The following is a 24,014-nucleotide window of genomic DNA, read 5'->3' on the forward strand; positions in this document are numbered from 1 at the left end:
GTTCATGCCTGTTTTATTCCGCGGCGCAGCCCTCGGGATCATGTGCGGCGTGCAGCAGCCGGGCTCGTATACAGTACAGTGCCTGCGCATACATGCAAACATGCACACTCAAGTTAAGCAGTCATGTGGCACACACAGTTGCCATGTGACGCTTTTTCCTTTTTTCCCCCCCCTCCTTCCTCCTATCTCGCTCTCTTTTTTTGGAGTTATGCTCATTGAGGGATGTCAGTGACTGCGCTCATTACTATTATGGGATGGCCGCACGGGGGTGGGAGGGGAGGGGGGGGGGGGGGTGAGCGTCTCCATGGTAACCCCGGTTGCTAAGGGAGGGGGTGGAGGTGCAAAGGGGAGGGGGGGTGGGGGGGGTGTGCATGCATGGAGGAATGGGGAAGAGACTGTAGGAGAGGGAGGGGTGAGTTGACTATTATGGTCTGTACGTTGCAAGGTAACTATGCAGAGTGGGGGAGGGGTGACTGAAGTGTGAGAGTGAGTGTGTGTGTGTGTGTGTGTGTGTGTCTGTATGAGAGGGGGGATATTATGGGATGCCTGCCCCCTGATCTCTTTGTGTGTGTGTGCGCGCGCGCGGGGTGTGTGGTAGTGTGCGAGGGAGAGAAAGAGGAGACGGCGTCGTGCGCACACGCTGCCACAAAAACACGGAAATATATTTAAATTGTATGTATACCGTTAGCTTAAACAGAAACAGCTTCCAAGTATTGATTGATAGACAAAGTGAGCCTGGAGTTACTGTTTTTGTTTTTTTTGTTTGGGGTTTTTTTTTTTTTTTTGGGTGAATCTCAAGTTGTGAGTATCCTCAGTTTCTTTTTTTTTTTTTTTTATTTGTGGGTTTTCATTGTTTGATAATCTACTCGAGGTGGTCGTGGAGGTGGTGGGGGGGGAGATGGCCTCGGATGCCGGGTTGTTAGCACGAGATATTTCACGATTAACAGCCAGATATGTGTGTTTGTGTGTGTGAGCGGCTCAAATCTGAACCTGGCCGCCGGTCAAGCTTCGGCTAGCACGCATGCTAATGGCACGGAAACTAACGATAGTGGCAAGATGGCATGTCAGCTGAACGCAGGAGAGATGGAGTGAGTGTAGGGTGCTAATCTTTGTGAGCTGTCCAACTTAATAGGCAGATAAAGTTCAGATTCATCGTCCATGCTGTGAGTGTTTTAGGTGGCTCGGTTGTTTTACCGGGTGCTTGTGTTTTGAATGCTCTTTGCTGCTAAATATTCACTTCCGTTTTCTTTTTTTTGTTCTTATTTCCCTTGTTGAAACCTGGACGGCTGCCCCCCCCCCCCTTCTTTCTCCTAATTACACAACACACACCACGACTTGGACCGACTCAAGACTGGGTCAGAACTCTGGATTACCCCCACGAACAAATAACTTTATTTAGTTAGCTAAACTGTTAGCTAACTAAATAGAAAGTTTTTCTGCTGTCCGCTATGTCTGGAAGCGAGGATGACAGAGATGATTATGGAGCCGCGGATGACCGGTTGATGCACGGTAAGACAAGGCTCATTTGTTAGCCGAAATTGCTAATGTTCACACCGCTCGTAGGCTAGCATGAGCAGATGTTTTTTGACATTCATATCAATCATGTTTCGTTAGCAAAGCGCCCGCTAACTCAGTGCAGCTAACTACCGGGTAAGCTAACGTTAGCGGCAACATTAGCAAACACTTCCCGCGGCTTGCAACTGCCCGTTCGGCATCTTTAAAATAAACAAATCACCCGTTTTTTACCCAAAACCACAACCAAGAAGCGGTGTGATGGCTGATGGGATGCATAGTGACGAAGTCACACGCCGACTGACCGGCATGTTCCCGGGGCCTAACGTTAGCCAGCTACCGGTATCTTTTACGTGTCGATGACAAGATGGAGGCAGCCAGTTAGCTTGGAAGCTGGCGGATGACGTTCAGCGGCTCTTCCCCTCCTCATGGCCGGCGCCTTCGATTTGAGTGTGGGAAAAAGTACAAATAATACCACACAGCTGAAACACATCTCCACACCACACCTGTATGTTTTATTTTAGCAATTTATCGTGCTTATTGATCACTCGGGCTCGTGCGACCGAACAACGCATTGTTTACAGTTTGTATGATTCCGACGAGCACGCGCGCCGCACGCATCGGAACCATTGAGAACAAATAGTCCTACAAGTTAGCAGCGAGCGCTAAGATCGACCCAGAAACTGCTTCTTTATTCAACCAAAACCAGCTGGCTTTGTCTCCAGCTGACAGGTGATGCTGTGTAAACAAACTGTTAACACGCAGGAGCAGAAAAATACCGAAAAGTGTGGAAAATGGGGAACATTTTTTGGACATGAATGCAGGTTATTGTTCCCCATGAACAGCCTCTTTAATTGGATTTCGCAGCCATGACATTATATTTCATGTTTGTTTTCTGTCCTGTTGATGATATCAGACTCCAGAAATGCATGTTAACGTGGTTTGTCACAAGTGGAGCTGCAGCTAATGATTAGTTTCATAATTGGTTAATTAATCAGTGGATAAATTGGCAGAAATTAATGATATTTTTCCCCATGCAAGATATTTTCAGATGCTTTGTTGTGTGCGGCCATCAATACAAAGCAGAAATCAAATCAATTTTATGCATACAACGCTAAATCTCAATCACATCTGTAGAATAAGTGACATCCTCCGTCCTTCAAACATCGATTCAAGTGAGAATAAACTCGCCATATTGGGGAAAAATACCTTTTATAACAGGTAAAAAAGACTAAGAAACCTCAGGAGGAGCCACAGAGAAGCGTTCCCTCTCCCAGGACAGTCAGACAGACATGTAATAGATGTCTTGTGTACAGAACAACAAAGTCACAGGTCATATTATGTCATCGACATCGTCTGATGCAAGGAAATTATATTAGGAATATTAATCTTCTGCAGATATCTTAGTGTTTCACTTGATTGTCTATTCTGTGACATATCTGAATTTTCTATTTTGTGTTGCGTGAATACTTCTCACCCCCAAAAATTATGCAACACATTTAATTTGACTTTCATTTGACCCCTATCACAATATCCCTGACTAATCTTGAGTGGTACTAAAAGTGTCTTAACCTCTCATTAATAAAGTTAGAGCCAGGAAATGACTGATGTTGCTTAAAACCTCAATTATTATACGTAATATGAATAGTCAGATTCATTTTCTGTTGCCTTAAATTTGATTGTTTCCGCTCGAATTGAGAGTTTTCATAAGTAAATTGCAAATCAGTTGTACGTCGTCTCTGCTGCTCATATTGAGATGACGCAGTATTTTCTTTTTATAGTGTTAGTTTTGTTAATGTTCTGAGTCTTTCCCACACACATTTAAGGCTAAAAAGAATCTACATCTGCTTTAAGTTTATGAACAAAGATCATTTTGGCCTTTAAGAGGCTTTTGGGAAGCTACAGAATCAACATCACGTCAGAGACATTCTCATAGAGCGCCGGATGTTATTCAAACGGCACTAAAAGATGGTTTTTAACCTGCTTGAGTTTACAGCTGTGCAGCCGCCCAGCCGCAGACACGGCCCCGTCTCCTTTAGACGACCTAAAATCTCATCACATTAAAGCGTCTTCCTTACCAGGTGCATCTTCATGGCAGCTTGCCATTTACTTTTTTTACCATAGTCAATTACATTAATAGGCTCTGAGTGCCGAGCCACTGATGCAAACGCTGGACGGTGCTCCCCTCCGTCAGCAGGCCTGCAGCACTGTAGTAAATCATAATGACTAATCAGCTGTAAACGACAGTTTTAACCACTAGAGCAAAACTGATTCGAATCACCCCCCCAGGGGCAACTTGTTAAATGGGTTAGGAACCCAGACCACTAGCTTGTCCTGTACTAGTCCTGGTTCTCCGGCCCCCCTTTACATCACAGACCACCTTCATATCATTTGGTACTAGGTGAATGTGGTTGCGGCCTCGCAGCGCTCCGACTTGTGTTTAAAACCAAAAAGTAATTTATTGGAAATGTGGCCTCCTGAAACGTATAATTACAACATCAGCCCTATTAATCAATATCTCACACATTCAGTGATGTTTTAAAGCGCATGAAGGTCATTTAACTTCCTGATTGAGCCATGACATCATGTGGTGAGTAAGATGAGTTTTGCAGTGGTTCACCAAAAATATAAGTAAGCGAAAGGCACTTTTATTTATATCGTGCGTGTCATACCGCAGGTGTCACACAGATGAAAGTGAGAGGAGGAAATGGGGAACATGATAAAAGACGGCACAGAAACGCAAAAGGAATAAAACATTAACACATGAAAAGGAAAAGAACTATAGAAACAAAGAAAAGCACACGAGACAAACTAACAAATATATTTGACCTGAGAGAAAATTAATTCAAAGCAGTAGTAAACAGTTTGGTTTTAAACTTTAAAGAAGCTGCTGAATCGACAGTAAGTAACCAAACTAAACCACATTCAGAATTCACCGCCGCGTCGCTCGTGTTTTGGTTACAGCCCGATATGCGAGCGTCTGCTGATATACATGCTAAAGTCACAACTCTTTGTTCAGTAATGTTATCACTGGCACACAGTCGCTCCTCTTCATATCTAAACCATGAAATGTCTCCACTGGTCCCATTTGTAGATGATGAGGAAGAGGAGCTCTCGGAGACGGAGACTCCGAAGGTGAAGAAGAAGAAGAAGGCCAAGAAGAGCAAAGAGAGCAAAGGCAGCAAGAGGCGGTCACGCAGAGAGGTGAGGATGCAGGTCATCGTGTGTGTGTGTTTCTGGACGCTGAACTGTATGAAAAATATCAAAAGATTATAAAGTTGGAACAAAACAAGTCGGACACTCTTCATGAAGCTTCACACTCAGTAAAAAGCACGACTGTCTGCAGGATTGTTAATCTTCTCGTGCAGGCAAAACAGCTGATAAAGTCAAATTTGCGGAGAAGTCGTTACGATTGTAAAAGACGACCTGACCTCGTCTGGTAATATTTAATAGACACAAGATTTTACTTCTTGCTTATCTTTACTTTTTTGCAGAACAATGTTCAGCATTTCAAAACCTTTATACAGATCGTTTTCATTTTACTGTGACTTTTTCTGAAGCATTTCTATTTTATCATTAGAGAAGAAGCTGGATTTTAAAGAAAAAAGGCTGAAAGTTAAAATGTGGATCTCAAATTTCATCCTGAGAGCCAATGAGTCTTCCTTTCCTTTTATGATATGTTTTATCTTGCAGTATTTTGCGATCTTGTAAGAATCTAGTTGGTTTATAGAAGGAAATGTGTTCCTGACGTCCATCTTTGCCCTCCTTGTTCCAGGAGCTTCCCATCAGCTCCCCGGAGCCCATGGACATGGGCACGGTGGAGGAGGCCGAGGACAGCGTCCCCGTGCAGCGCTCCGACAGCGAGGGCAGCGACTACACTCCAGGACGCAAAAAGAAGAAGAGGGGGAGCAGCGGCAAAGAGAAGAAGAGGAGCAGCGCCGGTGCCGAGAGGAGCACCTCCAGGAAGAAGGAGCCAGAGCCCGAGGAAGACGAGGACGATGATGATGACGATGGCTCGGTGAGGGACACATGAATGTTAAAGAGTTTGTCAGCACACAACTCTTTTCACTGGACAGAGAAGTCTTCAGTGAACCTCAGGGAAACTCGCCCTCAGCAGATTTTAATTGTCCCGCCACGAGTTGTTTCGTCAGTGTCTACAGTTAATTATATTCACACCTTGCTCTCAAACTTGCGGCAAACCGCACAATAAATAGTTTGCGTTTCGCCCACATCTGCAAACGCCACCCAGCCAAACCTGTTTCCAGGATAATTGAAATGTTTACTGGTATTTAGCTCATAAACGTCTATACTCGCTGCCATTTTCTCCGTGTGCGTGGTGCGACGCTCAACAGAGATGTAAAAGAAGCGAGCTGCTCATTTTAAACTGCTTCCTCAGTCTCTCTCCAGGAAACACAATGTGTTTGATTATTGGAGTCACTAGATTAACTGGCAGTATGTGGATTTTTACTTGCCCAGTTCAATACTTAGTGGTGAAACCGAACAATTATCACAGCTTAACAAGATTTCTGGTTTGCTTCTGCGTCGCTCCCATGTAGCCATTTGTTCTAGTTCTAGTCTCTTAATTTATGTCGGTGTAAACGTGGTTAAGAACCGGCTGAATTAAAACTCTGCACTATGTTAAACAATCAAAAATATCCCTCGACAACGAGGAAACCTGCTTGATAACGCCTCCTGTGCAAGTTTAAATCTTCTGATAGATATTCACGACCAGAGTAATGAAATATACAGTTCAGAAAGTACATTAAGATTTAAACAACCCAGCAGTGTCGTCAGCAGAATAATGAGCTGTTATGTAAAGTATGTGTAAGGTGTAGTAAATGGGCCAAACCACTGCGATGACCCCCTTTTTTTTTAAACATGTTCTAAAATGTTCAGCACCTTTCTGCTGTCGTGTTAATTATTTTCTTTTTTTTTTGGGACCTAACTTTTAGTCGCAGTAGCCTTTTGTTTGCTCCGTGACGAGCACATATTGACTGTGTCACCTGTAATGGAGTCTATGTGATATGAGAGGTGCTTAAACAAAGAGCTGCGCCTGGTCGACTCAGAATCCGGCGGCCAATAGGGGGCCGTGTAGTTAATGACACTTATGCAAGGGGTGGTGTTGGGATGTGTGTGTGTGTGTGTGTGTGTGTGTGTGTGTGTGTGTGTGTGTGTGTGTGTGTGTGTGTGTGTGTGTGTGTGTGTGGGACGGGGGTGTGTAAGGCATATATGCTGTTACCATGGCAACCCCGCCTAGCGCCGCTCTGCACTGCGCTCTTGACCCTTTTTTTTCTTTTTGGTTAGATAAACACATTTTAATTCATCGGCTGCGTCGCCCGCCATCCTTTTTTTTTTTTTTCCGCGCTGCGTTCTGGAAGACGGCGGAATGGGAAGAGGGGTTTTTTTTTGTTTTGTTTGTTTGTTTGTTTGGTGGAAGGCTGGAAGAGGAAGGTGTTGGGTGGGTGTAGTTTACCTGGCTGGAATTACTGCTCACCTGCTCAGGGACCTTTTTTTAAAAAAAACTAACTTGCAGTGAATTGGATTTATTGACCAGTTGTAAAGTTTATAGAAGGAATCCATTCTGAAAGTTTAGTTTAACGATTGGCAAAATATAATTATAATTGCAGGCATCTCACTCTGATTATTTCATTATTGATTCATCTGCAAATTATTTTTTGATTTGTTTTAAACATTAAAAACTGAATTCTAGATTCTCATCACAATTTCCCTGAGTGGCGTCTTCAGGTTTCTTCTTTTGTCCCACCAACAATCCAAATAAACACCAAAGATTCTTCATGAACTGTCATAAATAACAGAGACGAGCAACAAATCCTCATATTTAAGAAGCTTAAACCAGCAAATGTTTGATATTTTTTTGCAAGGATCCATTAAGTCCCATTAACTGAAACATTTAAATCATTTTTCAAACAAATATACCTTTTATATTCTGGGGTTTTGCTGCTTTTCTTTGTCTTTCTGTGACAGTGAACTGAAAATGTTTGTGGTTTTTAACTACAAGTCGTACAAAACAAGCGATCTGGAGAGAATAATGATGGTGAAACATTGTGATTTTTAACCATGTTCTCATATAAATCTATAAAGATGCATCATAAATTATAATAATTGTTAGTCGCAGCCTTTTTTCAGTCGCTCATATCAACACAAACAACCAGAAATTAAACTTATACAGCTTGGACAAAGTTTAGAATCTTTTTAAGCCTCCAACTAAAGTGTTTTTATTAATATTATACGTATCTATATTATTTTGATTGCTCATTTACTCTATTGAACGTCAAAACTAACGACACATTTCACATCCTGTCAGTTTCCTGTAGCCTGACAGGATGTTTACGTGTTTTGATTGAACCAGAATCAAGAATCACATGAAACTAAACTTTACAATCACCGACCGCAATCTCATCTTAACCAAACTGTTCAGAGTAATTATCTTTATAACAACTAAGTGGTCAGTCAGACAGGAAACTTAATGGACTTATTTTTAAGCATCTGTTTGTTAATTTCAGATTCTTTTCGCCTCATGATCACGCAAATGTCGTCATCATCTCTGAATGAACAAAAATCTCTATTAGTTCCAAATGAAGTCGTCGTGTTCGGACTCTGATTCCGCAGATAACTTCAGCTCCTGCGACACATTATTCAGTTGATTGTGGAGTAAAATAACAGCTGTTGCTGACACGCAGGGAGGGGAAGTAAATGTTTTCGTGAGAGGTTGAAGGTTCGGCTTTTGTGATGATCGAGGGCACAGCGGCAGCGGTCGTTCCTGCGTGTTTGTCACTCGGTCAGAGTGTGATCAGCTGTGATCGTCCTGCAGGAGCTTCTTACATCACAGAAGTTTGTTGTGAATAATAACGTTGAGTCATTTTGTCTTTTTAGCACATTTTGAATTATGAGCAGAACAGCTTTACATGTGTTTGGGCTCGTCTGTAAACCAGGTTCTCCAGATTAGTATTAATGTCTGTGAGAGATCAGAAGATGCAGTTTTCAGATTCTGATACTGAAAGTTATTTTATTTTTCTCTAAAGATCGTCGACTGTATCGTCCTGCTGCCGTCTGATGTCATGTAAAGTTTTTACCTGTGACTCTTCAGTTGGATCGGACTGTCTTTGAGCGGACGGTGTAATTTGTTGTTTGTTTACATTCTGAATTTTGTTCTTTGCGGTTTATATTATGTCACATTTTGTGTTGTTAACTTGTGTTCCTTAAGACGAACAGCGAGTGGTCCAGGTTGTTTAACCTGCAGGTGTTTGAGACGTCTTTCTGTGCTGTCAGTCTAAATGTATTAGTTTATTTTTAGTATTAGGGGTGTAAATCAAAAGTTTGATTATAATATGTTGATTCTTTGCACAACAGTAGAATATATGTTGATATCACAAAGTCTGCCATGACAGTTTTGCTTCATGTTATCAGACTGTGAGTGAGATGCTCCGTGCGTCTTGACGTTGTCCCGTTCCCTACAGTCTTTATTCAGTGGACAGTTTTTTTATTAATCTTGGGTTGTAGAGTTTTGTCGCTCTGATATTAATGAAGCTTGTGGTTGTTTGTTTCCTGCAGGAGCCCAAGTCGTCGTCCCAGCTGCTCGATGACTGGGGCATGGAGGATATCGACCACGTCTTCACCGAGGAAGACTACCGCTCCCTGACCAACTACAAGGCCTTCAGCCAGTTCGTCAGGTAGATACACAAAGAGACTTACAGATGGGACACACCGGTGGTGAAAATATAATATCTCAAAGTCCAAATTTAGCTCAGTTTACCGAATTTTAATTTCTGGTATTTGTACTCCACCATAATTTGGAGGCAATTAATGTGCTTTTTACTCCCGCATTTATTTTAGAACATAAGGCACTTTCAGATTCAGATTGATGTAGTTTTTACAGAAGAGTTGGTGACCAGCTTTAGAAGGGAAAATGGGCTAAAATAATACCTTTAGAAACCTGTAAAAAAGTGTGTCAAGTATTCACTGCAGCCCTGTTTGACTCATGCAGAACAAAAGACGGTTTGAAAACATGAATCAGACCGTATTTGAATCTGACTTCTTTCACTCCAGGCCCCTCATCGCAGCCAAGAACCCCAAGATCGCCGTGTCCAAGATGATGATGGTTCTGGGCGCCAAGTGGCGCGAGTTCAGCACCAACAACCCCCTGAGAGGAGCTGCTGCTGCCAACGCAGCGCTGGCAACCGCAAACGTACCAGCCGCCGTCGACAACATGGTGGCGGAGGTCGCCCCGGCCGCTGCAGCGCCGCCGCCGCCGCCGCCCCCCGTAGAGCCTCAGCAGCCCCCTGCACCGCCGCTACGCAAGGCCAAGACAAAGGAAGGCAAAGGTACAGTGAGGAGGAGACATCACTCAGTATTCAGCTAGAAGGAATCAGAGGGGATTGCTACCGGGGGGAGCTGAACGAGAAATAAAACGAAGTGATTAATCCAGACACTAAGTTTCAGTCTAACAAGTGTTGGTTTTCGCCGCGTCCCTTGTATCCATTGTTTCGTTAGTCACCTAGTTTGTGTTTTTAAGGCAGCTCTTTGTTCTGTATCTCCTCGGCTCTGTGCGTGACTCACACCCACCTTTTTGTGTTGTGTTGGCAGGTCCCAACGCCCGCAAGAAGTCAAAGACCACACCTAAACCACAAGAGAAGAAGAACAACGCCAAGACTAAGAAAGTGGCTCCTCTTAAAATCAAACTGGGAGGCTTCAACAGCAAGCGGAAACGTTCATCGGTAGGAACCGTCTTTCCTCTCTGTTTTCTTTTGTGCACACATCACTACATACACTTGAGTTTTTTATATAATGAGTCTGTCTCTCATGATGCACAGAGCGAGGAGGATGAGCCTGACGTGGACAGTGATTTCGAGGACGGCAGCATGAACAGCGTCTCGGTTTCAGAGGGATCCAACAGCCGCAGCAGCCGCAGCAAAAAGAAGCCATCCAAGAGCAAACCCAAGAAAAAGAAAGGTACGTCTTCACCGTGACGCCGTTATATTCACAGCAGCTATTGTGTAAACTCCGGGAGTTGAACCAATCGCTGAGTCAGAGCTCTACCTGTGTTAGCTGTGAGCGGCCTCACGTAAAGCCTGCAGATTGCAGGTTAAACAAACAGCGGTGAATGGTAATAACTGCATGCAGGGTGAAGCCTTAAACGTCTTAGGAATGAACAACAACATGAGGAGGTGTATGCACACACACGCATGCAAACACACACACATTAGTCACTGTGACTGAGTCAGCACAGTTTGGTATATTTAGAAGGACGACATCTTGGTCGCTGCTGACTGACGCATCCCCTGGAGCTGCTGTCACAAGACCGAAGCGCTGCTCAGATGCGTCACCCGTGAATTTAAATCGGCAACTGGAAGAGGCCGCTAAGTCCAAATGGATCCGATACACAGCTGATTCAGCGTAATTTGAACTGTTGTGATGTTTTGTTGGCTCTCTGAGGACCTGAGGTGAACAGTTCGGGTTAGTTGCTGAACATTTGGCCCCTGAAACCAACCGAAACACATTTTAGTTTCTTTGTTTGTTTCCAAAAAGTCAAACACATTGTTGAGAAATGTTAAAAAGTCTCTGACAAAATGTAAAACCCGTCATTGTGCATTTATACTGTTTGGAAAGATTTGAGAAGTTGGCGGTGAAGATCAGATTCACCCGCCGAAACTAATATTTATATTTTCCCTGTGAAAGACTTCCGCTGAAGCTGTTGATGTTTCTGTTGTTGAGGGGAAAAAATGACTCAGCGAGTGGGTTTTTTTCCGCCGACAGACAACATAAACACACAGCAGCAGAATGTCATGAATGCCGAGCCGGGATCCGAGCACGCATCATAACATCCTGTGTTTCAGTCTGTCAGATATGAAAATGTCAGGAGGCGTTTTTGGTCATCGTGTTTTCTGTTGCACCCAGAAGCAGAGGACGGGGACGGCTATGAGACGGACCACCAGGACTACTGTGAGGTCTGTCAGCAGGGTGGAGAGATCATCCTGTGTGACACCTGTCCCAGAGCGTACCACATGGTCTGCCTGGACCCCGACATGGAGAAGGCCCCCGAGGGCACCTGGAGCTGCCCGCACTGTGTAAGCAACACACATATAACATTGGTTTAATAGAAACAAGTGTTACAGTCTAAGATCAGAACCTTCAAAAGCAAAACTGGAAGTATAAAACCTGAATTTTTCCTCCTGATTCCAGGAGAAGGAGGGCATCCAGTGGGAGGCCAGAGAGGAGGGCTCAGAAGCCGAGGAGGACAACGGCGACACCGGAGAGATGGAGGAGGACGACCACCACATGGAGTTCTGCAGGGTGTGTAAAGATGGAGGAGAGCTCCTCTGCTGTGACTCGTGCCCCTCGTCTTACCACATCCACTGCCTCAACCCGCCGCTCCCAGAGATCCCCAACGGAGAGTGGATCTGCCCCCGCTGCACGGTGAGCTGCATTTATTTTAGTTGTTTAGGAGGTGTGAGCTGGAAAGGAAGACATTAAATGTTCTAATGTTTCTTTGGTGCCCCTGCAGTGTCCAGCCATGAAAGGGAAGGTCCAGAAGATCCTGACGTGGCGGTGGGGCGACGCTCCTTCTCCCACGCCGGTCCCTCGCCCTCCAGACCTCGCAGCCGACGCCCCCGATCCCGCCCCGCTGGCAGGGCGGCCGGAGAGGGAGTTCTTCGTCAAGTGGTCCAACATGTCGTACTGGCACTGCTCCTGGGTCACAGAGCTCCAGGTGTGTGGAGCTCACGACGAGAAATAAACAGTTTTTATTTCACAACTTTCCTCTTTTTAACCGTCGTCCTCTTTCGTCCGTGCAGCTGGAGCTCCACTGTCAGGTGATGTTCAGAAACTACCAGAGGAAGAACGACATGGACGACCCGCCTCCCATCGACTTCGGCGAGGGCGAGGAGGACAAGAGCGTCAAGAGGAAGAACAAAGACCCCATGTACGCACAGCTGGAGGAGCAGTACCTCCGCTTTGGCATCAAGTTGGAGTGGCTGATGATCCACCGCATCCTCAACCACAGGTCGGACAAACACGTTGTGATGCTCCAACTTTACTTTCAAACTTTCAAACAAGCTGAGGATGTTTTTCAGAATAAAACGTCTCCTCTCTTCATGAAATGTTGGTCCAGTTACTTCCAGTCATAACATTGAAAGTCTCTCTGCTTGTAAGGTGTTCCCTTGAGAAGAAGCACCACTCAATCTGATTAAATGTAATAATCTGATCTAATTATATAAAAATTCCTTAATTTCGTTATTTATTCAGCCTTTATTTTACAAGGATTCTCTCTTTGAGTTGGCCTTCCCCCTTTAAGTAAGAATTTACAAGCAGTCTGAAGGTTATTGAACTCCGAGCCGAATGCAATATCATCAAGATACTGCGATAAACGGAGTTTGTGGCGCTGCAGAGATGTTTGTTTGTTTGTTTGGTCGCAAAAATCACATCATCCTTCTGTGATGCATCTGGATCTCAACTTCTGTCAAAAATAATGATACTCTTTCAGTAATCGAGTGATGTAAACTTGTCATAACATAAAGTTCAGCACCATCTTTGAGCCAAATCAAACAAAAAGTGACTGTTTCCGTCTTTGCTGTGTTTCTCAGCGTGGACAGGAAGAACAACGTGCACTACCTGATCAAGTGGAGAGAGCTGCAGTACGACCAGGCCACCTGGGAGTCCGAGGAAATGGACTTCCAGGAGTTTGACGTCTTCAAGGTGCAGTACTGGAACCACAGGTGAGAGAGAGAGAGAGACATCAGAAACAGAAACACAGAAACACAAAACACACCTGCTTCACTGACTGTGTTGTGTTTCAGAGAGCTGATGATGGGAGAGGAGGGGAAACCAGGGAAGAAGATCAAGGTGAAAGGAAGAGTGAAGCGGCCTGACAGACCTCCGGAGAACCCCGTGGTGGACGTGAGTGAAGATTTACAGTCTGAATACTTTTATACTGACTTACAGAGGAAAACGCTGCAACCACAGATGATCACAACTCGGCATTCAGACCAGACCTGAAACATTACTGAGCAGAAAGTCGTGTGGAGTTCAAGAGACGGAGAAACTCAAGACATTCTGCTGCTCTTACACGTGTTTACTGGGCGAAAAATAGGATTCTATTCATTTACATAATTAATTGACAAGACTGTTAAACTCACAAGTCATAACATTTATCACCAGAAACTTTAAATACAGAAATTATCACCAGAATTTCTACATTTCGACGTTCCTCAAACAAATTCCGTCTCCGATCGAATGGAATCCTAAAACAGGGATATTATTCTACAAGTTTAATTTAAACTGTCGGCACAAATAAACCGTTGGCAGGAAGCAGATCCTGATAAAAATGTTAAATTCTGCACAACTTGGAAGCTTTGAATGACTGGATAAAGACGGACAGACTGCGGCGTGTTGACGGAGCAGATGAGAGACGGACCAGAGAGGTTGTCAGAGGTTGTAAAATGTAAACAGTTCAGCATGTGGAACCTGTTTGTCCTCCGTGTTGGGAACATTTGTGGGTCCATTTCTGTCCAGTTGTGGCTGAGAAGCTACATGCAACGTGCACTTTTAACACTAATACTTTCAGTTGTCCTCTGTAGTTTTGGTTATCTTGACCTTTTCCTTTCCTTGCTGATGTTGATTGGATTAAACTCTGAATGAATAATGATACAAGTTGCAATAAATTGTACGAATTCTGTCGTGACGATCTTGGAACCAAAAAGGACAAAAGTCTTTTAAAGTTTCTGAAAACTATTGATCTTGAACAGTCGTGTTTTGGAATAAGCTAGAATGTGACTCAGTTTCTGTCCCGTCTCTCTTTCTTCCTCGCAGCCGACGATAAAGTTCGAGCGCCAGCCGGAGTACCTGGACAGCACAGGTGGGACGCTGCATCCCTACCAGCTGGAGGGGCTCAACTGGCTGCGCTTCTCCTGGGCTCAGGGCACCGACACCATCCTGGCCGACGAGATGGGTTTGGGAAAGACGGTGCAGACGGCCGTCTTCCTGTACTCGCTGTATAAAGAGGTGAGTGCTGGGAGCTGCTGCGGGTCTGTGTTCTGGTTCTGGTTCTGTGGTGAACTGGGTTGTTTGAAACAGGAGCTCAGCACAGAAAGTTGTTCTCACTTTGAAGTTGATCCTCTTCATGATTTATTATTATTATTAAATTACTTCCATTATTAGTTTACAACTCATTATTTTGATCTGTGTTCATGAGCTGTGTTTGAGCTCTCCCTGTGTGTGACTGCGTCTGGATAGCCGTCATCCTATTGGCTGGCAGCCATTCAGCCATTTTGTATTAGTCAGGTGAAATCTGACGACATTAAGTTCGATCTCAGACAGTAAACATTCACACAGCAGACGTGTGTGCGGCTGCTGCCACCTAAAGGCGGGAGGCCAGAACGCACTTCCTGCCAGAGCAGCAGGAGCTCGTCCCCGTTCATAAAACTGAGTGGATGGCTTGTTTTCAAACCACAGGTATTAATTGATCCCTGTTAACGATGTGTATTGTTTTATAAATGTAGAGCTGGAGGAGGTGATGCGTTCATGGGCAGCAGGATGTTTGTTAACTAGTTCTGACATGTTTTTGTCTTCTGTGTTGGTAGATTTAGTACCTTTTGGTTTCGACTGATGTAAAAACAAAACTAGAATTGTTCTAACATTAACTTTGACAGTTTTAACGATCGTCCTTTGTGCTTTTTGACATTCAACAAATGAATCAATTAACCAAGAAGACGGTCGTCTGATGAATTGCTGTTAATCATAATTAGCAGAGCTGCATATTATGATTGTTTTAATTATGTATCGTCCACAAAGTGACTCTTCAGTCTTCAGATTGCTTCTTTTGTCCAACCAAACAGTCCAAACTCTTCATTTACTGACAGAAATGACAAAGAAAAGCTGCAGATCTGCACGTTTAAGAAGCTGGAAGCAGAAAATGTTTGACCACTTCCTCTTAAAACACACATTAGCATTTATGACGAGTAGTTCTTCAGTATTTAAAGTCTGTTTGAAGCCATCAAAGTTTAACTGCAGATCCTTGCTGCGATTTTTACGGATGCTGATGTTTTTTACTTTTCACTCGTGAAGTTCTGCTCCCCTAATTCAATTTGACATCGTTTCGAATCAAGGAAAAATGGCTTTTAAATCTCCTGGGATCATAATTTGGATGCCTCGCAGGTTTGAGTCAGCTGCAAGATGAAACTCACAAAAGAATTCAATTTAGAGTAATTCGTCTTGTGACAGTGATGCTAACTTGTACAGTTTTTATTGCATAATACGTTCCATGCAAAAACTTCCAGTTGCATGTCAGAGAACCGATGTGATCTGTGGGACATGTTGAACTGACTTCCTGTCTCCCCTCAGGGTCACTCCAAGGGGCCGTTCCTGGTCAGCGCCCCACTTTCCACCATCATCAACTGGGAGAGAGAGTTTGAGATGTGGGCGCCCGACATGTACGTGGTGACGTACGTCGGAGACAAAGACAGCAGAGCCGTCATCAGGGAGAACGAGTTCTCCTTCGAGGACAACGCCATCCGAGGAGGGAAGAAGGCGTCCAGGATGAAGGTGAGAGGAGGCGGGACGGAGATGAATAAGTCCCGGATGAGTGAAGCGACAGAATGGAGCGGGTTGAAACTTGTTTTAACTTGATTTTACGTTGATTTCATCCAACAGAAAGATTCGTCGATCAAGTTCCACGTCCTGCTGACCTCCTACGAGCTGATCACCATCGACATGGCGATCCTGGGCTCCATAGACTGGGCCTGCCTGGTGGTGGACGAGGCCCACAGACTGAAGAACAACCAGTCCAAGGTACAGACGCTCAGGATCACCTCATCAACAATCAGGTTTCATAAACCAGCTGAAGTTTCTGTTGTTGACATGTTCCTCTTTGTTTCTCCTTTTTGTAGTTTTTCCGGGTTTTGAACAACTACCCTCTGCAGCACAAACTGCTGCTGACTGGAACTCCTCTGCAGAACAACCTGGAGGAGCTTTTCCACCTGCTCAACTTCCTCACGCCCGAGAGGTTCAGGTAGGAGAACAGAGTCCCGGTCGTCAGTCAGCAGTGTGACGATCCCACCTGACAGCGCCTCACCTCTCTGCATCGTCCTTTCTGTTCGCAGTAAACTGGAGATCTTCCTGGAGGAGTTCGCCGACATCGCGAAGGAGGACCAGATCAAGAAGCTGCACGACATGCTGGGTCCGCACATGCTCAGGAGGCTGAAGGCCGACGTCTTCAAACACATGCCCTCCAAGACGGAGCTCATCGTCAGAGTGGAGCTCAGCCCCATGCAGAAGTGAGTCAGGAGGAGGGAATGAACGCTACAGTGCCTCAAGTTGAAGTCTGTATAGTTTGAAAATGGAACAGCGGGAAAGAAAAAGGGTAAACGTGTGTTGTCGTCCGTTTGCAGGAAGTACTACAAATTTATCCTGACGAAAAACTTTGAGGCTCTGAACACGAAAGGAGGAGGAAACCAGGTGTCTCTGCTCAACGTCGTCATGGACCTCAAGAAATGCTGCAACCACCCCTACCTCTTCCCCGCGGCTGCTATTGTAAGACTCAAACGTCTGATCTTTCAGAGTGTTTTCGTTTAGATGATATTTCAAGCCACGTTTTGTAGAATTTATTTGGAGAAGAAGATCTGTTATCACTGGAAAATAGCAGCCAAGACTCTGAAAAGAAGCGTTGAATTACTTTAGAGGAAGAGAGTTTGAATGTTTTTGATTGTTCGCCCCAAACAGGAAGCTCCAAAGATGCCCAACGGGATGTACGACGGCAGCGCCCTCACAAAGGCTGCTGGGAAACTGCTGTTACTGCAGAAGATGATGAGGAAGCTGAAGGAGGGAGGACACAGAGTGCTCGTCTTCTCTCAGGTGAGGAAACATCTCCACGTCCTCTACGTGACACTGCTGCTCTCACAATGTTGATATCCACAGTGGGGTTAGTGTCCGAGAAATCTCACATTGTTTCCTAACAAACCGTCTCCTCTGCGTTTCTGCTGCAGATGACGAAGATGTTGGACTTGCTCGAGGACTTCCTGGAGAACGAGGGCTACAAATACGAGAGGATTGACGGAGGCATCACAGGAGGGATGAGACAGGAAGCTATCGATCGCTTCAACGGTGAGACTGAGAGCACAAACTCCACCTTTCACCCTCCGTCTCTGAGTCCTACTTTCTATTTCACGTGAATTTGATTAGTTAATGGGGTTTGTTTGGCTTTTTACATGGAAGCTGTCGATTGAAGCGTTCTGTAAAGTGACTGTTCCTTCCTGTTTTCTCTCCCTCAGCTCCTGGTGCTCAGCAATTCGCCTTCCTGCTGTCGACGAGGGCCGGAGGTCTCGGTATCAACCTGGCCACCGCCGACACCGTCATCATCTACGACTCTGACTGGAATCCCCACAACGACATCCAGGTACGGCAGGATTCACTGCTTCATGTTCGAGCCAGGAAAGATGGCGTTGTGTGACGTGTTGTACAGTTGTTTTGACGGTGAAAAGCTCTTTGAGGGTCAGCTGATGTTGATTGATGACTCCTCTTCCTCTGCGTCCAGGCCTTCAGCAGAGCTCATCGTATCGGTCAGAACAAGAAGGTGATGATTTACCGCTTCGTCACCAAGGCCTCAGTGGAGGAGAGGATTACTCAGGTGAGCACGACGGGAGCAAACACGGATCTGTCGAGCAAATGTCGCTTAAAAGACATTTGAAGAAACAGTTTTAGTGAAAGCAGTTTGTGATAAATGTCTCCTCTCGTGTTCTTGTGTCCAGGTTGCCAAGAAAAAGATGATGCTGACTCACTTGGTGGTCCGACCCGGCCTCGGATCCAAGACGGGCTCCATGTCCAAACAAGAACTGGACGACATCCTCAAGTTTGGAACGGAGCAGCTCTTCAAGGACGAGGCGATGGAGCGTAAGAAAACTGCACCGATGTGTTCTTCACTGCTGTACGAAGACGCTGAGAAAACACGCGACATGTTGTTTAACCGATATGTGTTTTTCAGGTGAGAACAAGGAGGAGGACAGCAGCATCATTCACTACGACGACAAGGCCATCGACCGTCTGCTGGACCGGAACCAGGACGCCACGGACGACACGGAGCTGCAGAGCATGAACGAGTACCTGAGCTCCTTCAAGGTGGCTCAGTATGTGGTCAAAGACGAGGAGGAGGAGGTGAGTGGATGCAGATGTGAAGCACAGCAACAATTAATTAGTCGTCATCCACGACGCTGTTCTTCTTCACCCTCTGACTCCTTTCCTTCCCTCGGCTCAGGAGGAGGAGGTTCAGCGGGAGATCATCAAGCAGGAGGAGAGTGTAGATCCAGACTACTGGGAGAAGCTGCTGCGTCACCACTACGAGCAGCAGCAGGAGGATCTCGCTCGCAACCTCGGCAAAGGCAAACGTATCCGAAAGCAGGTCAATTACAACGACGGCTCTCAAGAAGACAGAGGTACGAGGAGAGGTGATATTTGCCGTCCAATTTTGGAAACTTCTCTCTCTTCGTGGTGTTTTTGTGGATGAATGTGGCGATCATTTCATGTTTCACCAACACTTGGTCAGCTGGAGGGCATTCATTGTTTCCTTTGGGGTTTTTCTTCTCTTACAGCTGATTGGCAGGACGACCAGTCCGACGGCCAGTCGGATTACTCTGTGGCGTCTGAGGAGGGAGACGAGGACTTTGATGAGCGAACAGAAGGTAAAGACCAGCGGACAGAACTGATTTCAAGCCGTCCCTCGCTCGTTCTAACACCTGAATAAAGAGCAAATACAGTGAACAAGAACTCAAACGTCCAGATAAAGACGAGCGAGCGGCTTCATCGTGTTTATACACAAAAAATAAAGATGTAATTGATGCAGCTCACTCGCCTCCCTGCAGATCGTCTCTTATTATCTGTGTAATCACCATCTGTCCTCCTCTCTGCAGCCAACTCTCGCAGGCCGAACAGGAAGGGCCTGAGGAACGACAAAGACAAACCGCTGCCCCCCCTGCTGGCCAGGGTGGGAGGCAACATCGAGGTGAGCAGCTCCATCAGCTGCTCCATCAGCTGCTCCATCAGCTGGGACAGTTTGTTAAAGATCCGCTGGGTTGTTGTGGGTCAGAAGTGTTGTGCTGTGTGTGACGTCTGACACTTTCCGTCTCCCAGGTGTTGGGTTTCAACTCTCGGCAGAGGAAGGCCTTCCTGAACGCAGTGATGCGTTATGGGATGCCTCCCCAGGATGCCTTCACCACCCAGTGGCTGGTCCGAGACCTGCGAGGGAAATCTGAGAAAGAGTTCAAGTAAGAAGCGGCACGATGAACGCTGAAGACAAGCGGATGAACTTGAATTCTCTTCTTGGATTATTTCAGTTCCTCTCGTATGTTTGTTCCTTCATCACCTCCTCCCTCTCTCTTTCAGGGCGTACGTCTCTCTGTTCATGCGTCACCTCTGTGAGCCCGGAGCCGACGGAGCCGAGACCTTCGCAGACGGCGTCCCCAGAGAAGGGTTGTCACGGCAACACGTCCTCACCCGTATCGGCGTCATGTCGCTCATCCGCAAGAAGGTAACGAAGCACGGCAGCTTTTACTTTGGCCTGACTCAAAACTTTTGTTGCTAGAATACAAAAGAAAGCAGCGATGATGAGAAGTGTTGTGTTCACTGACCGCGTCGTCTTCGTGTTTTCCAGGTCCAGGAGTTCGAGCACGTGAACGGTCAGTGGTCGATGCCCTGGATGGCCGAGCTGGAGGAGAGCAAGAAGGCCGCCGCTCAGCCGGACTCGCCCGGAAAAACCCCGTCCACCGGCACGCCTGCCGACACACAACCCAACACACCTGCTGCAGGTAACACACGCTGCTCAGGTCGCTGTGCACGAGACGAACTTTACAAACCACGTTAAACATCATAATGAATGAACGTCGTTTGTATTTGTAGTTGACGACTCAACAAAGACTGAAGAGGCAGAGAAGGAGGTGAAGAAGGAGGGCGAGCCGGAGAAGAACGGCAAAGAGCCGGTGAAGACCAGCAACGAGGTGAAGACGCGATGTGTTCAAGTGACGTGAATTAAAGTAGGATGTTTACACTCTGAACGTGTTAATTAACAAGTTGACTTTGTCCTCCAGGTGATCGCCATCCCAGACGACGACGAGAAGAGTCCACCGGCGGAGCAGGAAGCCAAGAAGAACGGGGAGGAGCCGATGGAGACGGACAAACCGAGCAACGGAGAAACGGAGAGCGTTAAAGAGAAGGAGGGGGAGAAGGAGAAGGAGAAGGAGAAAGAGGAGGCAGAGGGAGAGAAGAAGAGTCCAGAGGGAGGAGAGGAGACCAAGTCGCCTTCAGAGGCCAAGACGGAGAGTTCAGAGGTCAAACCTGAAGACGCTGAAGTCAAAGGTACAAAGTCTGACTCTTTGTTTTGGTTTGATTTAGTCAGAAAAGCTGCTAAAGAAAAAACAGTTGAAGCAATAATCGACACTTTAGAGGTGTAACGTTCTGAAACTGTGATTCAAACGTCAGATCTGATCTCTGTCTTTTAATATTTCTTTGTGTTTGCTTTTTTTGTAGCAGAAGAAAAGAAAGAAGAAAAGACAGAAAAGATGGACACCACACCTCCTGCTGACGAAAAGAAAGGTACCAAACTCACAACACACAAGGTTTATTCTCTCGTGTCTTCGTGTTCTGTCGTCTGGTCGTTAATCGTGTCTCCTTTCACCTCCTGCAGCAGATCTGAAGGAGGAGAAGGAGGCGCCGAAGACGGAGGAGGCGACCAAACTGCAGAACGGAGACAGCAGCAAAGAGAGCGGAGCGTCAGCCGCCACCGCCGCCGCCGCCGCCACTCCTCCTGCTGCCGCTGCCGCCGCCACCGCCGTTGCCGGAGCTGCCAGCGAGGAGAAGAAGAAGGCAAAGACCAGATTCATGTTCAACATCGCTGACGGAGGATTCACAGGTACACACACACACACACACACACACACACACACACACACACACACACACAGGTAGTTTAAAGTTGTTTTCATTTATTCATCATCATCTTCTTCTTCTTCTCCTCTCTCTCTCAGAGCTTCACTCCTTGTGGCAGAACGAGGAGCGCGCCGCCACCGTCACCAAGAAGACCAATGAGATCTGGCACCGTCGCCATGACTACTGGCTGCTGGCCGGCATCATACAGTATCCTTTGTTACCAGCTGTGATTGGCTCGCTGCTCTCTCGCTGTAAATGGAGGATTGTCGTGTTTTAGATGTGTTTGTTCGTCCGCTCAGAGAAGTTGTCGCTCTTAACCCGCCGCTCTCTCCAGACACGGTTACGCTCGCTGGCAGGACATCCAGAACGATGTCAAGTTCGCCATCCTCAACGAGCCTTTCAAAGGAGAGATGAACCGAGGGAACTTCCTGGAGATCAAGAACAAGTTCCTCGCCAGGAGATTCAAGGTACGAGTGGAAACGCCACCAGCTCCTCTGGCTCCATGACTTCTGTTTGATTTGATGACGTTTGGATCAGGATCGGCAACTTTGTTTACGAAGGCCTGAGAGCTGAAACGTTATTAATTAATTTAAACAATGTGCAAACCAGAACGTGCAAAACTTCCTGTGTTCAGCACCTCATCACGTTACCTCTCCATGATACAGATTACAGAGTTTTGTAGTTTATAAGAGCGCATCGTATTTATCTGACCTTGTCCAGAAGTGATCCTCTTGTTCGTGTAAATACAGCGATCGGTTTCCTCTGGAAGCAGGAGAGGATGAAATGAGGGAGCAACGGAATATAAAGTCTGATCTATAACTAAACTATAAGTTGTGTGTTTGCTGCTGAAGCTCGCAGCCGTCCTGCAAACGTCAGCCCGTCATGACTGCAGAACGAGTTGTGATTAACGACCCGATGATGACGTGTTTACTAGAGACAGACTCGTTATCGCCTGAGCTGATTTTCTGCAGGTTTCCAATTTATTGGCGCTTATAAAGTTTTGGTTACTCTCCAAATATCAGTTATTGGTCTCTCTTATTGCTTAATTAAATTAAAGTGGAAATGAAGCAGTTAATAACAGAACAAAGACCGCGAGGAGACTCCAATGTTTACAATTAATACATCATAATTATCACTGACACTTTACAATTATCTTTATACGTCTGGTAAACAAGAATCTAGTGAAGACTCGGATGTTTACTGATGATAAAGTAGATTTTTTGTTGATGCTGACCCTCTTCTTCCTCCTCTTCCTCCTCCTCCTCCTCCTCCTCCTCCTCCTCCTCCTCCTCCAGCTGTTGGAGCAGGCGCTTGTGATCGAGGAGCAGCTGCGTCGCGCCGCCTACCTCAACATGTCGGAGGACCCCTCCCACCCCTCCATGGCCCTGAACACCCGCTTCAGCGAGGTGGAGTGTCTGGCCGAGTCCCACCAGCACCTCAGCAAGGAGTCCATGTCCGGGAACAAACCGGCCAACGCCGTCCTGCACAAAGGTGAGACGCTCGCTGTGATCGAGGTTCTGGTTTCAGCTATGACTTCCTGTTAGCATCTTAGCATTCAGGATGTCTTAAAAGCTTTCAGAGATGCTTTTAATTTGGTAAACGGTGACTGTGAAACCTGGAGGTAAAATCTAACGTAAAGGAAGGAAATAAAACTGCTTTGAGAAATAAAAAGTTGCATGAAACAACCATAACTCTGTCGTGATGACTTCAGTTCCTCATCCCTCTCTTCCTCTTCTTCTCTCTCAGTGTTGAAGCAGTTGGAGGAGCTGCTGAGCGACATGAAGGCGGACGTCACCCGCCTCCCAGCAACCATCGCCCGGATACCGCCGGTTGCCGTGCGACTCCAGATGTCTGAGAGGAACATCCTGAGCCGGCTGGCGAGCCGAGGACCCGAGACACAGACACAGGCACAGACACAACAGGTACGGAGCTGAAGCTATCCATCATCAATCAATAACTTCTAGTTTAACCTCTGAAATCTGAATTTTAGTGTCTTAAATGTGAGATAAGCTGAATAACTAATGCTTAAAAACGTTTTTGTCTCTGTTCTCCTCCTCCAGATGTCGCAGCAGTAGACTGAAACTCTGCTCTTTACCTCGAAAACCACCCCCTGCCTCACCTCGACATTCCTGATTGGTGCACAGCAGAAATAACGGACAGCGCGCTCCAGCTTGAAGCCACGCCCACTTCACTTTTTCCCCCCTTAAACAGACTTTACAGAGTTTTTCTGGAGGATCGAATCCTTTCCCCCCGATAACCCAAGTTTGAGGCTGTGGACAGAAAAGCTATTTTATTTTATTATTTTTTTTCCTCCTTTTTTTCAATTTCTGTATTAATATTATTGATATAATGTTATTATGATGGTTTTTTGGGACCTAAATAAAAAAATGTAATAAAGAAGTTGTCTGTGGTCCGTTGGGCAGAAGGTCGCCGACGACGAAGATGGTTTAAATTTGGAGACTTTTTCCCGCCAGAAGAAAAAAAACCAAGAGAATCAAAACACGTCGCTGCAAACTACGTGAGAGCGTTCACGCTGCTTATTGGTCTGATGTGTCTGAGGCGGGAACAAGAACATTAAT

The 24,014-nt window shown here is 45.9% G+C and overlaps 1 protein-coding gene across 5 annotated transcripts; it reads left to right on the top strand.

The window, feature by feature from the left end:
- Positions 1-497: 497 nt before the first annotated feature.
- On the top strand, positions 498-23,832 carry chd4a (chromodomain helicase DNA binding protein 4a). 5 transcript variants are annotated; one of them, XM_030411559.1, is made up of 41 exons: positions 498-801; positions 1,351-1,509; positions 4,607-4,716; positions 5,288-5,530; positions 9,085-9,203; positions 9,580-9,854; positions 10,117-10,247; positions 10,344-10,482; positions 11,428-11,597; positions 11,713-11,946; positions 12,035-12,238; positions 12,324-12,532; positions 13,113-13,244; positions 13,326-13,425; positions 14,338-14,529; positions 15,868-16,068; positions 16,177-16,314; positions 16,413-16,534; positions 16,626-16,799; positions 16,914-17,055; positions 17,245-17,376; positions 17,508-17,625; positions 17,793-17,917; positions 18,056-18,148; positions 18,270-18,411; positions 18,503-18,672; positions 18,773-18,962; positions 19,107-19,196; positions 19,425-19,516; positions 19,645-19,778; positions 19,897-20,041; positions 20,165-20,318; positions 20,410-20,507; positions 20,598-20,865; positions 21,037-21,102; positions 21,197-21,418; positions 21,534-21,642; positions 21,770-21,902; positions 22,731-22,926; positions 23,182-23,357; positions 23,496-23,832. In XM_030411559.1, the coding sequence occupies exons 2-41, from the start codon at positions 1,449-1,451 to the stop codon at positions 23,508-23,510; spliced, it is 5,964 nt and encodes a 1,987-aa protein (XP_030267419.1). In that variant the 5' UTR covers positions 498-801; positions 1,351-1,448; the 3' UTR covers positions 23,511-23,832. The 5 variants fall into 5 exon arrangements, with proteins under 5 accessions (XP_030267419.1, XP_030267420.1, XP_030267421.1 ...); XM_030411560.1 differs by having other exon boundaries at positions 18,773-18,950; XM_030411561.1 differs by having other exon boundaries at positions 11,431-11,597.
- Positions 23,833-24,014: the final 182 nt, after the last annotated feature.

Source organism: Sparus aurata, chromosome 3, assembly GCF_900880675.1.
Source record: "Sparus aurata chromosome 3, fSpaAur1.1, whole genome shotgun sequence".
Lineage (NCBI taxonomy): Eukaryota > Metazoa > Chordata > Actinopteri > Spariformes > Sparidae > Sparus > Sparus aurata.

Bases quoted from the DNA above. Each gene is read 5' to 3' on its own strand.
- chd4a (XM_030411558.1), top strand. From the start codon at position 1,449: ATGTCTGGAAGCGAGGATGACAGAGATGATTATGGAGCCGCGGATGAC. The intron at 9,204-9,579 runs GTAGATACACAA...CTTTCACTCCAG, and splicing joins GCCTTCAGCCAGTTCGTCAG to GCCCCTCATCGCAGCCAAGA. The intron at 16,069-16,176 runs GTGAGAGGAGGC...TTCATCCAACAG, and splicing joins AGAAGGCGTCCAGGATGAAG to AAAGATTCGTCGATCAAGTT.